The sequence below is a fragment of the Coregonus lavaretus genome (assembly GCF_964263955.1).
Source record: "Coregonus lavaretus genome assembly, chromosome: 16".
Lineage (NCBI taxonomy): Eukaryota > Metazoa > Chordata > Actinopteri > Salmoniformes > Salmonidae > Coregonus > Coregonus lavaretus.
The window spans coordinates 12,456,224-12,470,629 of NC_140003.1; the positions used below are offsets into that span (position 1 = coordinate 12,456,224).

General features: G+C 44.1%; 1 protein-coding gene across 2 annotated transcripts in view; it reads left to right on the forward strand.

The window, feature by feature from the left end:
- The window catches only part of LOC311143973 (polypeptide N-acetylgalactosaminyltransferase 13-like), a gene marked incomplete at both ends in the record, with an annotated part of 48,726 nt that overhangs the window by 10,392 nt on the left and 23,928 nt on the right, over nucleotides 1-14,406 (forward strand). For both annotated transcript variants that reach the window (XM_084179881.1, XM_084179882.1), the window contains one exon: nucleotides 10,572-10,740. In XM_084179881.1, coding sequence (XP_084036007.1) covers nucleotides 10,572-10,740 — 169 coding nt within the window. The remainder of the gene's footprint in view (nucleotides 1-10,571; nucleotides 10,741-14,406) is intronic.

The following is a 14,406-nucleotide window of genomic DNA, read 5'->3' on the forward strand; positions in this document are numbered from 1 at the left end:
GAACGGTGAGCAAAAATCCCAGAAACACACGGGGGGACCTAGTGAATGACCTGCAGAGAGCTGGGACCAAAGTAACAAAGCCTACCATCAGTAACACACTACGCCGCCAGGGACTCAAATCCTGCAGTGCCAGACGTGTCCCCCTGCTTAAGCCAGTACATGTCCAGGCCCGTCTGAAGTTTGCTAGAATGCATTTGGATGATCCAGAAGAGGATTGGGAGAATGTCATATGGTCAGATGAAACCAAAATATAACTTTTTGGTAAAAACTCAACTCGTCGTGTTTGGAGGACAAAGAATGCTGAGTTGCATCCAAAGAACACCATACCTACTGTGAAGCATGGGGGTGGAAACATCATGCTTTGGGGCTGTTTTTCTGCAAAGGGACCAGGACGACTGATCCGTATAAAGGAAAGAATGAATGGGGCCATGTATCGTGAGATTTTGAGTGAAAACCTCCTTCCATCAGCAAGGGCATTGAAGATGAAACGTGGCTGGGTCTTTCAGCATGACAATGATCCCAAACACACCGCCCGGGCAACGAAGGAGTGGCTTCGTAAGAAGCATTTCAAGGTCCTGGAGTGGCCTAGCCAGTCTCCAGATCTCAAGTTGAAAGTGTTGAAAGTCCGTGTTGCCCAGCGACAGCCCCAAAACATCACTGCTCTAGAGGAGATCTGCATGGAGGAATGGGCCAAAATACTAGCAACAGTGTGTGAAAACCTTGTGAAGACTTACAGAAAACGTTTGACCTGTGTCATTGCCAACAAAGGGTATATGACAAAGTATTGAGAAACTTTTGTTATTGACCAAATAGTTATTTTCCACCATAATTTGCAAATAAATTCATAAAAAATCCTACAATGTGATTTTCTGGAGAAAAATATTCTCATTTTGTCTGTCATAGTTGACGTGTACCTATGATGAAAATTACAGGCCTCTCTCATCTTTTTAAGTGGGAGAACTTGCACAATTGGTGGCTGAATAAATAATTTTTTCCCCACTGTATAACCATGTTATTTTCTATTCTCTATATATAACCATGTTATTTTCTACTCTCTATATCTTACCATGTTATTTTCTACTCTCTATATATAACCATGCTATTTTCTACTCTCTATACTGTGCCTTGCAAAAGTATTCATCCCTCTTGGTGTTTTTCCTATTTTGTTGCATTGCAATATAGAAATATCAGAAACTTTGAACATCCCACGGAGCACCATTAAATCCATTATTAAAAAATTGAAAGAATATGGCACCACAACAAACCTGCCAAGAGAGGGCCGCCCACCAAAACTCACGGATCCAGGCAAGGAGGGCATTAATCAGAAAGGCAACAAAGAGACCAAAGATAACCCTGATGGCGCTGCAAAGCTCCACAGCGCAGATTGGAGTATCTGTCCATAGGGCCACGTTAAGCCGTACACTCCACAGAGCTGGGCTTTACGAAAGAGTGGCCAGAAAAAAACCATTGCTTAAAGAAAAAAATAAGGAAACACGTTTGGTGTTTGCCAAAACGCATGTGGGAGACTCCCCAAACATATGGAAGAAGGTATTCTGGTCAGATGAGACTCAAATTGAGCTTTTTGGCCATCAAGGAAAACGCTATGTCTGGCGCAAACCCAACACCTCTCATCACCCAGAGAACACCATCCCCACAGTGAAGCATGGTGGTGGAAGCATCATGCTGTGGGGATGTTTTTCATCGGCAGGGACTGGGAAACTGGTCAGAATTGAAGGAATGATGGATGGCGCTAAAAGTCTTCCAGAGATTTGAGACTGGGACAGAGGTTCACCTTCCAGCAGGACAATGACCCTAAGCATACTGCTAAAGCAACACTCGAGTGGTTTAAGGGGAAACATTTAAATGTCTTGGAACGGCCTAGTCAAAGCCCAGACCTCAATCCAATTGAGAATCTGTGGTATGACTTAAAGATTGCTGTACACCAGCGGAACCCATCCAACTTGAAGGAGCTGGAGCAGTTTTGCCTTGAAGAATGGGCAAAAATCCCAGTGGCTAGATGTGCCAAGCTTATAGAGACATACCCCAAGAGACTTGCAGCTGTAATTGCTGCAAAAGGTGGCTCTACAAAGTATTAACTTTGGGGGGGGTGAATAGTTATGCACGCTCAAGTCTTCTGTTTTTTTGTCTTATTTCTTGTTTGTTTCACAAGAAAAAATATTTTGCGTGTTCAAAGTGGTAGGCATGTTGTGTAAATCAAATGATACAAACCCACCAAAAATCCATTTTAATTCCAGGTTGTAAGGCAATAAAATAGGAAAAATGCCAAGGGGGATGAATACTTTCGCAAGCCACTGTATATAACCATGTTATTTTTACTCATTATTCTTAATCATTATTCACTGTGTATTTATTCCTTGTCACTATTTAAATGTTTTATTAAATGTTTTGTCTTGTTGGAAAAGTAAGCATTTCACTGTTAGTCTACACCTGCTGTCTACGAAGCATGTGTCAAATAACATTTGATTGATTTGATTTGATCTACTGTCTCATGAGAAAGAGAGAGGAGGGAGAGACTATATGAACAATGTTCTTTCTCATAAGTCCCTCAGTTGAAGCTGAAATTTTTCTCACCTCCTTATACATTTAGACCCATTTTCAATCAGTGAGGTTGCAAATATAGTATGTTTCAGACAGTATAGCTGGCCTTCAGTTCTTTGTGCACCATATATCTATTGTAGTATCTGTGCAAATAGATTAATGGATGATCTGAGTGGCTGTGGGGAGCATGTGTTAGATGGACAGTTCATTGAATAATCCAGCTCAGCTCTCTCCGCAAGCCCATCAGGTTTAAGCCAATGTCCTAATGGAGGGTGTCACCACCGAGAAGAACCTCGATCAGATCAGAGTCTAAACCTCCACTAGCCCAGCATTGAATCTCCAGAAGGGTTGAATGGGGATGCGTCCCAAATGGCACCCTATTCCCTTTATAGTGTACTACTTTTGACCAAAGCCCTATGGGCCCATTCCATTTGGAATGCAACATGGGAATCCTCTTTCTTGTTTTATTTTTACTTAACCTTTATTTAATTAGGAAAGTCAGTTAAGAACACATTCTTATTTACAATGACGGCCTACCAAAAGGCAAAAGGCCTCCTGCGGGGACGGAGTCTGGGATTAAAAAATTAATAAATATACACTACCAGTCAAAAGTTTGGACACACGTGCTCATTCAAGTGTTTTTCTTTATTTTTTACTATTATTTACATTGTAAACTATGAAATAACACATATGGAATCATGTATTAACCAAAAAAGTGTTAAAATTTCAAAATATATTTTATATTTGAGATTGTTCAAATTGCCACTCTTTGCTTTGATGACAGCTTTGCACACTCTTGGCATTCTCTCAACCAGCTTCATGAGGTAGTCACCTGGAATGCATTTCAATTAACAGGTGTGCCTTCTTAAAAGTTAATTTGTGGAATTTCTTTCCTTCTTAATGCGTTTGAGCCAATCAGTTGTGTTGTGACAGGGTAGGGGGGTATACAGAAGATAGCCCTATTTGATAGAAGACCAAGTCCATATTATGGCAAGAACAGCTCAAATAAGCAAAGACAAACGACAGTCCATCATTAGTTTAAGACATAAAGGTCAGCCAATACGGACAATTTCAAGAACTTTGAAAGTTTCTTCAAGTGCAGTCGCAAACACCATCAAGCGCCATGATGAAATTGCCTCTCATGAGGACCGCCACAGGAATGGAAGACCCAGAGTTACCTCTGCTGCAGAGGATGAGTTACCAGCTTCAGAAATTGCAGCCCAAATAAATGCTTCACAGAGTTCAAGTCACAGACACATCTCAACATCAACTGTTCAGAGGGGACTGTGTGAATCAGGCCTTCATGGTCGTATTGCTGCAAGGAAACCACTACTAAAGGACACCAATAATAAGAAGAGACCTGCTTGGGCCAAGAAACACGAGCAATGGACATTAGACTGGTGGAAATCTGTCCTTTGGTCTGGGTACAAATTGGAGATTTTTGGTTCCAACCGCTGTGTCTTTGTGAGACGCAATGTGGGTGAACGGATGATATCCGCATGTGTAGTTCCCACCGTGAAGCATGGATGAGGAGGTGTTATGGTATGGGGGTGATTTGCTGGTGACACTGTCTGTGATTTATTTAGAATTCAAGGCACACTTAACCAGCATGGCTACCACGGCATTCTGCAGCGATACACCATCCCATCTGGTTTGGGCTTAGTGGGACTATCATTTGTTTTTCAACAGGACAATGATTCAACACACCTCCAGGCTGTGTAAGGACTATTTTACCAAGAAGGAGAGTGATGGAGTGCTGCATCAGATGACCTGGCCTCCACAATCCCCCGACCTTAACCCAATTGAGGTGGTTTGGGATGAGTCAGACCGCAGAGTGAAGGAAAAGCTGCCAACAAGTGCTCAGAATATGTGGGAACTCCTTCAAGACTGTTGGAAAAGCATTCCAGGTGAAGCTGGTTTTGAGAAGGCCAGGAGTGTGCAAAGCTGTCATCAAGGGAAAGGGTGGCTATTTGAAGAATCTCAAATATAAAATATATTTTGATTTGTTTAACACTTTTTTGGTTACTACATGATTCGATATGGGTTATTTCATAGTTTTGATGTCTTCATTATTATTCTACAATGTAGAAAATAGTAAAAATAAAGAAAAACCCTTGAATGAGTAGGTGTGTCCAAACTTTTGACTGGTACTGTATATATAAATATAGGACCAAACTCACATCACAACAAGAGAGACAACACAGCACTACATAAAGAGAGACCTAAAACAACAACATAACATGGCAGCAATACACGACAACACAGCAAGGTAGCAACCCAAAATGAAAACAACATGGTAGCAACTCTTAACCTGGGGCCTGGAGCAAATGTGAATTGTCCCCCATGGATATCACTGCCTCTGGTTTAAGAGATTATTGGAGAGCGGAGCATAAATCCACTGGAGATTATTTACCTTTGGATAATTGTGAAGCATTGTGGAGCAGTGTGCAGCAGAGGCTGCTTGTCCTCAAGGCTTTAATGGATCCTCAGTAATGCTGATTGATCAGAAATATGAGCTGATATTTTTAAACAGCACAGAGGGCTGCTGTTTTAATGCTCTCACTCCTTCCTCATTCATTTTTTATAATGTTTTTATTTTTATTTAACCTTTATTTAACCAGATAAGCCAGTTGAGAACAAGTTCTCATTTACAACTGCGACCTGGCCAAGATAAAGCAAAGCAGTGCGATAAAAACAACATCACAGAGTTACATATGGGGTAAACAAAACATAAAGTCAAAAATACAACAGAAAATATATATACAGCGTGTGCGAATGTAGTAAATTATGGAGGTAAGGCAATAAATAGGCCATAGTGCAAAATAGTTACAATTTCGTATTAACACTGGAATGATAGATGTGGAAAAGATGATGTGCAAATAGAGATACTGGGGTGCAAATTAGCAAAATAAATAACAATATGGGGATGAGGTAGTTGGATGGGCTAATTACAGATGGGCTGTGTACAGGTGCAGTGATCGGTAAGCTGCTCTGACAACTGACGCCTAAAGTTAGTGAGGGAGATAAGAGTCTCCAGCTTCAGAGATTTTTGCAGTTTGTTCCAGTCATTGGCAGCAGAGAACTGGAAGGAATGGCGGCCAAAGGAGGTGTTGGCTTTGGGGATGACCAGTGAGATATACCTGCTGGAGCGCATACTACGGGTGGGTGTTGCTATGGTGACCAGTGAGCTAAGATAAGACAGGGATTTGCCTAGCAGTGATTTATAGATGACCTGGAGCCAGTGGGTTTGGCGATGAATATGTAGTGAGGGCCAGCCAACAAGAGCGTACAGGTCACAATGGTGGGTAGTATATGGGGATTTGGTAACAAAACGGATTGCACTGTGATAGACTACATCCAATTTGCTGAGTAGAGTGTTGGAAGCTTTTTTGTAAATGACATCGCTGAAGTCAAGGATCGGTAGGATAGTCAGTTTTACGAGGGCATGTTTGGCAGCATGAGTGAAGGAGGCTTTGTTGCGAAATAGGAAGCCTATTCTAGATCTAACTTTTGATTGGAGATGCTTAATGTGAGTCTGGAAGAAGAGTTTACAGTCTAACCAGACACCTAGGTATTTGTAGTTGTCCACATACTCTAGGTCAGACCCGCCGAGAGTAGTGATTCTAGTTGGGTGGGACGGGTGCAAGCGGCGTTCGGTTGAAGAGCATGCATTTAGTTTTACTAGTGTTTAAGAGCAGTTGGAGGCTACGGAAGGAGTGCTGTATGGCATTGAAGCTCATTTGGAGGTTTGTTTTACACAGTGTCCAATGAAGGGCCAGATGTATACAAAATGGTGTCGTCCGCATAGAGGTGGATCCGAGCGTCACCACCAGCAAGAGCAACATCATTGATATACACAGAGAATAGAGTCGGCCCGAGAATTGAACCCTGTGGCACCCCCATAGAGACTGCCAGAGGTACAGACAACAGGCCCTCCGATTTTACACATTGAACTCTATCTGAGAAGTAGTTGGTGAACCAGGCGAGGCAGTCATTTGCGAAACCAAGGCTATTTAGTCTGCCAATAAGAATGCGGTGGTTGACAGAGTCGAAAGCCTTGGCCAGGTCGATGAAGACGGCTGCGCAGTACTGTCTTTTATCGATCGCGGTTATAATATCGTTTAGGACCTTGAGCGTGGCTGAGGTGCACCCATGACCAGCTCAGAAACCGGATTGCATAGCGGAGAAGGTACGGTGGGATTCGCAATGATCGGTGATCTGTTTGTAAACTTGGCTTGCAAAAACTTTAGAAAGGCAGGGCAGGATGGATATAGGTCTGTAACAGTTTGGATCTAGAGTGTCACCCCCTTTGAAGAGGGGGATGACCGCGGCAGCTTTCCAATCTCTGGGGATCTCAGATGTTACGAAAGAGAGGTTGAACAGGCAAGTAATAGGGGTTGCGACAATTTTGGCATCTACTTTTAGAAAGAAAGGGTCCAGATTGTGTAGCCCAGCTGATTTGTAGGGGTCCAGATTTTTCAGCTCTTTCAGAACATCAGCTGTCTGAATTTGTGTAAAGGAGAAGCAGGGGGGGGGCATGGGCAAGTTGCAGCGGAGGGTGCAGAGCTGGTGGCCGGGGTAGTGGTAGCCAGGTGGAAAGCATGGCCAGCCGTAGCAAAATGCTTGTTGAAATTCTTGATTATTGTAGATTTATCGGTGGTGATAGTGTTTCCTAGTGCAGTGGGCAGTTGGGAGGAGGTGCTCTTATTCTCCATGGACTTTACAGTGTCCCAAAACGTTTTGGAGTTAGTGCTACAGGATGCACATTTCTGTTTGAAAAAGCTAGCCTTTGCTTTCCTAACTGATTGTGTATATTGGTTCCTGACTTCCCTGAAAAGTTGCATATCGCGGGGGCTGTTCGATGCTAATGCAGTACGCCACAGGATGTTTTTGTGCTGGTCAAGGGCAGTCAAGGCTGAGGAGATCCAGGGGCTATATCTGTTCTTAGTTCTGAATTTTTTGAATGGGGCATGCTTAATTAAGATTGAGAGGAAAGCACTTTTAAAGAACAACCAGGCATCCTCTACTGACGGAATGAGGTCAATATCCATCCAGGATACCCGGGCCAGGTCAATTAGAAAGGCCTGCTCGCTAAAGTGTTTTAGGGAGCGTTTGACAGTGATGAGGGTTCTCATCAATGAGAGAGAGGAGGGCTCGCCCTAAATCTCTGGACAAATCCAGGATTTTCCAACAGGCCCAGATGATGCTTGACAAGGAGGACATGACTGTATGGCAGATGATACGAATAGTAGTTAATGAATCCAGAATGCTTGGTGAAGCTGCATCAGTGTCAGACTGATCAGCATGTCATTGGCTGGAAGGGACATTTTAATGACCTCAGCGTTCAAAACCTGATGATGTGGCATATTCCATTTTACACTGATCTGAGGCCAGTCTTTCTCTGTTAGACAAAGCCTGATGATGTGGCATATTCCATTTTACACTGATCTGAGGCCAGTCTTTCTCTGTTAGACAAAGCCTGATGATATGGCATATTCCATGAAAAAAATATATATACACTGCTCAAAAAAATAAAGGGAACACTTAAACAACACAATGTAACTCCAAGTCAATCACACTTCTGTGAAATCAGACTGTCCACTTAGGAAGCAACACTGATTGTCAATACATTTCACATGCTGTTGTGCAAATGGAATAGACAACAGGTGGAAATTATAGGCAATTAGCAAGACACTCCCAATAAAGGACTGGTTTTGCAGGTGGTGACCACAGACCACTTCTCAGTTCCTATGCTTCCTGGCTGATGTTTTGGTCACTTTTGAATGCTGGCGGTGCTTTCACTCTAGTGGTAGCATGAGACGGAGTCTACAACCCACACAAGTGGCTCAGGTAGTGCAGCTCATCCAGGATGGCACATCAATGCGAGCTGTGGCAAGAAGGTTTGCTGTGTCTGTCAGCGTAGTGTCCAGAGCATGGAGGCGCTACCAGGAGACAGGCCAGTACATCAGGAGACGTGGAGGAGGCCGTAGGAGGGCAACAGCCCAGCAGCAGGACTGCTACCTCCGCCTTTGTGCAAGGAGGAGCAGGAGGAGCACTGCCAGAGCCCTGCAAAATGACCTCCAGCAGGCCACAAATGTGCATGTATCTGCTCAAACGGTCAGAAACAGACTCCATGAGGGTGGTATGAGGGCCCGACGTCCACAGGTGGGGGTTGTGCTTACAGCCCAACACCGTGCAGGACGTTTGGCATTTGCCAGAGAACACCAAGATTGGCAAATTCGCCACTGGCGCCCTGTGCTCTTCACAGATGAAAGCAGGTTCACACTGAGCACGTGTGACAGACGTGACAGAGTCTGGAGACGCCGTGGAGAACGTTCTGCTGCCTGCAACATCCTCCAGCATGACCGGTTTGGCGGTGGGTCAGTCATGGTGTGGGGTGGCATTTCTTTGGGGGGCCGCACAGCCCTCCATGTGCTCGCCAGAGGTAGCCTGACTGCCATTAGGTACCGAGATGAGATCCTCAGACTCCTTGTGAGACCATATGCTGGTGCGGTTGGCCCTGGGTTCCTCTTAATGCAAGACAATGCTAGACCTCATGTGGCTGGAGTGTGTCAGCAGTTCCTGCAAGAGGAAGGCATTGATGCTATGGACCGCCCGTTCCCCAGACCTGAATCCAATTGAGCACATCTGGGACATCATGTCTCGCTCCATCCACCAACGCCACGTTGCACCACAGACTGTCCAGGAGTTGGCGGATGCTTTAGTCCAGGTCTGGGAGGAGATCCCTCAGGAGACCATCCGCCACCTCATCAGGAGCATGCCCAGGCGTTGTAGGGAGGTCATACAGGCACGTGGAGGCCACACACACTACTGAGCCTCATTTTGACTTGTTTTAAGGACATTACATCAAAGTTGGATCAGCCTGTAGTGTGGTTTTCCACTTTAATTTTGAGGGTGACTCCAAATACAGACCTCCATGGGTTGATAAATTTGATTTCCATTGATAGTTTTTGTGTGATTTTGTTGTCAGCACATTCAACTATGTAAAGAAAAAAGTATTTAATAAGATTATTTCATTCATTCAGATCTAGGATGTGTTATTTTAGTGTTCCCTTAATTTTTTTGAGCAGTGTATATATATTATTTATTATTTTACCCCCTTTTTCTCCCTAATTTCGTCATATCCAATTGGTAGTTATAGTCTTGTCCCATCGCTGCAACTCCCGTACGGACTCGGGAGATGTGAAGGTCGAGAGCCATGCGTCCTCCGAAACACAACCCCGCCAAGCCGCACTGCTTCTTGATACAATGCATGCTTAACCCGGAAGCCAGCCGCACCAATGTGTTGGAGGAAACACCGTACACCTGGCGACCGTGTCAGCGTGCATGCGCCCGGCCCACCACAGGAGTCGCTAGAGCGCAATGGGACAAGGACAACCCGGCCGGCCAAACCGTCCCCTAACCCGGATGATGCTGGGCCAATTCTGCGTCGCCTCATGGGTCTCCCGGTCGCGGCCGGCTGCGACACAGCCCGGTATTGAACCAGGATCTGTAGTAACGCAGCCTGATGACCACTGCGCCACTCAGGAGGCCCCCGGCATATTCCATTTTACACTGATCTGAGGCCAGTCTTTCTCTGTTAGACACACTCTATTTCAGGGATATTCAACTCTTACCCTACGAGGTCTGCTGGTTTTCTGTCTTACCTAATAATTAATTGCACACACCTGGTGTCCCAGGTCTAAATCAGTCCCTGATTAGAGGGGAACAATTAAAAAATGCAGTGGAACTGGCTTCGAGGACCAGAGATGAGTTTGAGGGCTCTAGTCTATAACATGGTTCATTTGCTCACGGTTCATTTTAGGTTTATTTGCCTTCCACAGTACTATACCTTTAATAATAGATACGCTATAATAGTTCTAGCTACATTTAGCAGATTTCAGTAGCTGAATTTGTATGTGTGACCTCCCGCTTCCATTGAAATAACAGTGAAATATAAAATATAACACAGATGTATAAAATATGCAACATGTCTCCCTATTGGTTTGCAGCAGTCATGTCACGAGCCCACGAGGGCCCAGGCGAGATGGGGAAGGCAGTGGTTATTGCAAAGGACGAGCAGGAGAAAATGAAGGAGCTCTTTAAGATTAACCAGTTCAATCTGATGGCCAGCGACATGATTGCTCTCAACAGGAGTCTGCCGGACGTGAGACTGGACGGGTGAGTGAGCTTGGCCTTTTCCCAGACACACACTGTGAATTACACTACTGACCTCTTTACTCGGCACACCACCCACTTTAACAACACTGTATCCTACCACCACTACTCCTCAGAAGCCCTAATACCTCCACTTCACTTGGCAACATGCTCCGGTTCTCAAAAGTTCTGACATTTTGAATCTACTTTCTGCCTTTTTCACTAGTTGTTGTTTTTAGTCTAGAAACTTCAGCTGAAGTCACTGGAAACCGCACAACGCTGACAGCACAACGTTGAGAATTACAGCATGTTGTTTAATTTTAGGAGCAGCCTCAGGCGGATTATTAACAGCAATGAGAAGCAAAAGAGACTATCTACCAAATAACTAAGGTCCAACAGAACGTTTTTATATAGTTTGTAATAAACCAGTTTGTTAACTTTGATTAAAACACCCATTAGGACAGAATGAAAGGAGATCTTAAAGGCTTCACTCTGCGCCTCACCCCTTTCAAGTCCTCGGACTCCTCAGGGTTCATTCCATTATGTAACATACTCTAATTCAGTTGTTGCTGGTGAGGGGACGAGGGCTCATAGGAATGACTGGAGTGGAATAAATGGAGCGGCATCTAACTCATGGAAACCATGTGTTCGATGTTTTTCATACCATTCCATTCATTCGGTTCCAGCGATTACAATGAGGCTTTTACAGTGAGATTTTAAAGTGCCACCAGACACCACTGCTCTAATTGAAGAACATTAGACTTAAAGAGATTATTTGCTCGTGTTGGATCCATCACATTCTTCGGGTGTTTACATCAGCCGTGACGGTCTGAATGGGAGAAGGGCTTTGTTTAATGTCGCCCAAGACCAACTAGAGCTGGATAATGAAAACCCAAAGAGCAATTTGTGTGAAAATATCTTAAGCAGCTGATCTAGAGGCAGTCTTCTCGCCTGGAGACAACCCAGTGATTTCATGTTTATGTATTCCTACAGAACATTACTTATCAACTGTTCTTTAGAAAGTGCTCTGCACTGCAGTCCAATATATCTCCTGTTGGAGGAAAATAGGAACATTTTCAATACAACAATATAAAAAGTGATGCAGAGAATATACAGTAGCAGTCAAAAGTTTGGACACACCTACTCATTCAAGGGTTTTTCTTTATTTTTACAATTTTCTACATTGTAGAATAATAGTGAAGACATCAGAACTATGAAATAACCCATATGGAATCATGTAGTAACCAAAAAAGTGTTAAACAAATCAAAATATATTTTATAGCCACCCTTTGCCTTGATGACAGCTTTGCCTGGAATGCTTTTCCAACAGTGTTGAAGGAGTTCCCACATACAGTGAGGGAACAAAGTATTTGATCCCCTGCTGATTTTGTACTTTTGCCAACTGACAAAGAAATTATCAGTCTATAATTTTAATGGTAGGTTTATTTGAACAGTGAGAGACAGAATAACAACAACAAAATCCAGAAAAACCCATGTCAAAAATGTTATAAATTGATTTGCATTTTAATGAGGGAAATAGGTATTTGACCCCCTCTCAATCAGAAAGATTTCTGGCTCCTAGGTGTCTTTTATACAGGTAACGAGCTGAGATTAGGAGCACACTCTTAAAGGGAGTGCTCCTAATCTCAGCTTGTTACCTGTATAAAAGACACCTGTCCACAGAAGCAATCAATCAATCAGATTCCAAACTCTCCACCATGGCCAAGACCAAAGAGCTCTCCAAGGATGTCAGGGACAAGATTGTAGACCTACACAAGGCTGGAATGGGCTACAAGACCATCGCCAAGGAGCTTGGTGAGAAGGTGACAGCAGTTGGTGCGATTATTCGCAAATGGAAGAAACACAAAATAACTGTCAATCTCCCTCGGCCTGGGGCTCCATGCAAGATCTCAACTCGTGGAGTTGCAATGATCATGAGAACGGTGAGGAATCAGCCCAGAACTACACAGGAGGATCTTGTCAATAGGAACATTGGGCGGCGCACAATTGGCCCAGCGTCGTCCAGGGTAGGGGAGGGAATGGCCGGCAGGCCTGTAGCTCAGTTGATAGAGCATGGCGTTTGCAACGCCAGGGTTGTGGGTTCGATTCCCACGGGGGGCCAGTATAAAAAAAAATATATGTATTCACCAACTGTAAGTCGCTCTGGATAAGAGCGTCTGCTAAATGACTAAAATGTAAATGTAGAATGTCAATGATCTCAAGGCAGCTGGGACCATAGTCACCAAGAAAACAATTGGTAACACACTACGCCGTGAAGGACTGAAATCCTGCAGTGCCCGCAAGGTCCCCCTGCTCAAGAAAGCACATATACAGTCCCGTCTGAAGTTTGCCAATGAACATCTGAATGATTCAGAGGAGAACTGGGTGAAAGTGTTGTGGTCACTAACTGTAAGGCGCTCTGGATAAGAGCGTCTGCTAAATGACTAAAATGTAAATGTTAATGGTCAGATGAGACCAAAATCGAGCTCTTTGGCATCAACTCAACTCGCCGTGTTTGGAGTAGGAGGAATGCTGCCTATGACCCCAAGAACACCATCCCCACATTAAGGTCCTGAAGTGGCCTAGCCAGTCTCCAGAACTTAATCCCATAGAAAATCTGTGGAGGGAGCTGAAGGTTCGAGTTGCCAAACGTCAGCCTCGAAACCTTAATGACTTGGAGAAGATCTGCAAAGAGGAGTGGAACAAAATCCCTCCTGTGATGTGTGCAAACCTGGTGGCCAACCACAAGAAACGTCTGATCTCTGTGATTGCCAACAAGGGTTTTGCCACCAAGTACTAAGTCATGTTTTGCAGAGGGGTCAAATACTTATTTCCCTCATTAAAATGCAAATCAATTTCTAACATTTTTGACATGGGTTTTTCTGGATTTTGTTGTTGTTATTCTGTCTCTCACTGTTCAAATAAACCTACCATTAAAATTATAGACTGATCATATCTTTGTCAGCGGGCAAACTTACAAAATCAGCAGGGGATCAAATACTTTTTTCCCTCACTGTATGCTGAGCAATTGTTGGCTGCTTTTCCTTCACTCTGCGGTCCAACACATTGTGGAGGCCAGGTCATCTGATGCAGCACTTCATCACTCTCCTTCTTGGTCAAATAGCCCTTACACAGCCTGGAGGTGTGTTGGGTCATTGTCCTGTTGAAAAACAAATGATAGTCCCACTAAGTGGAAACCAGATGGGATGGCGTATCGCTGCAGAATGCTGTGGTAGCCATGCTGGTTAAGTGTGCCTTGAATTCTAAATAAATCACTGACAGTGTCACCAGCAAAGCACCCCCACAACATCACACCTCCTTCTCAATGCTTCACGGTGGGAACTACACATGTGGAGATCATCCGTTCACCTACTCTGCGTCTCACAAAGACACGGCGGTTGGAGCCAAAAATCTCAAATTTGGACTCATCAGACCAAAGGACAGATTTCCACCGGTCTAATGTCCATTGCTCGTGTATCTTGGCCCAAGCAAATCTCTTCTTAATGTTGGTGTCCTTTAGTAGTGGTTTCTTTGTAGCATTTTGACCATGAAGGCCTGATTCACGCAGTCTCCTCTGAACAGTTGATGTTGAAATGTGTCTGTTACTTGAACTCTGTGAAGCATTTATTTGGGCTGCAATTTCTGAGGCTGGTAACTCTAATGAATTAATCCTCTGCAGCAGAGGTAACT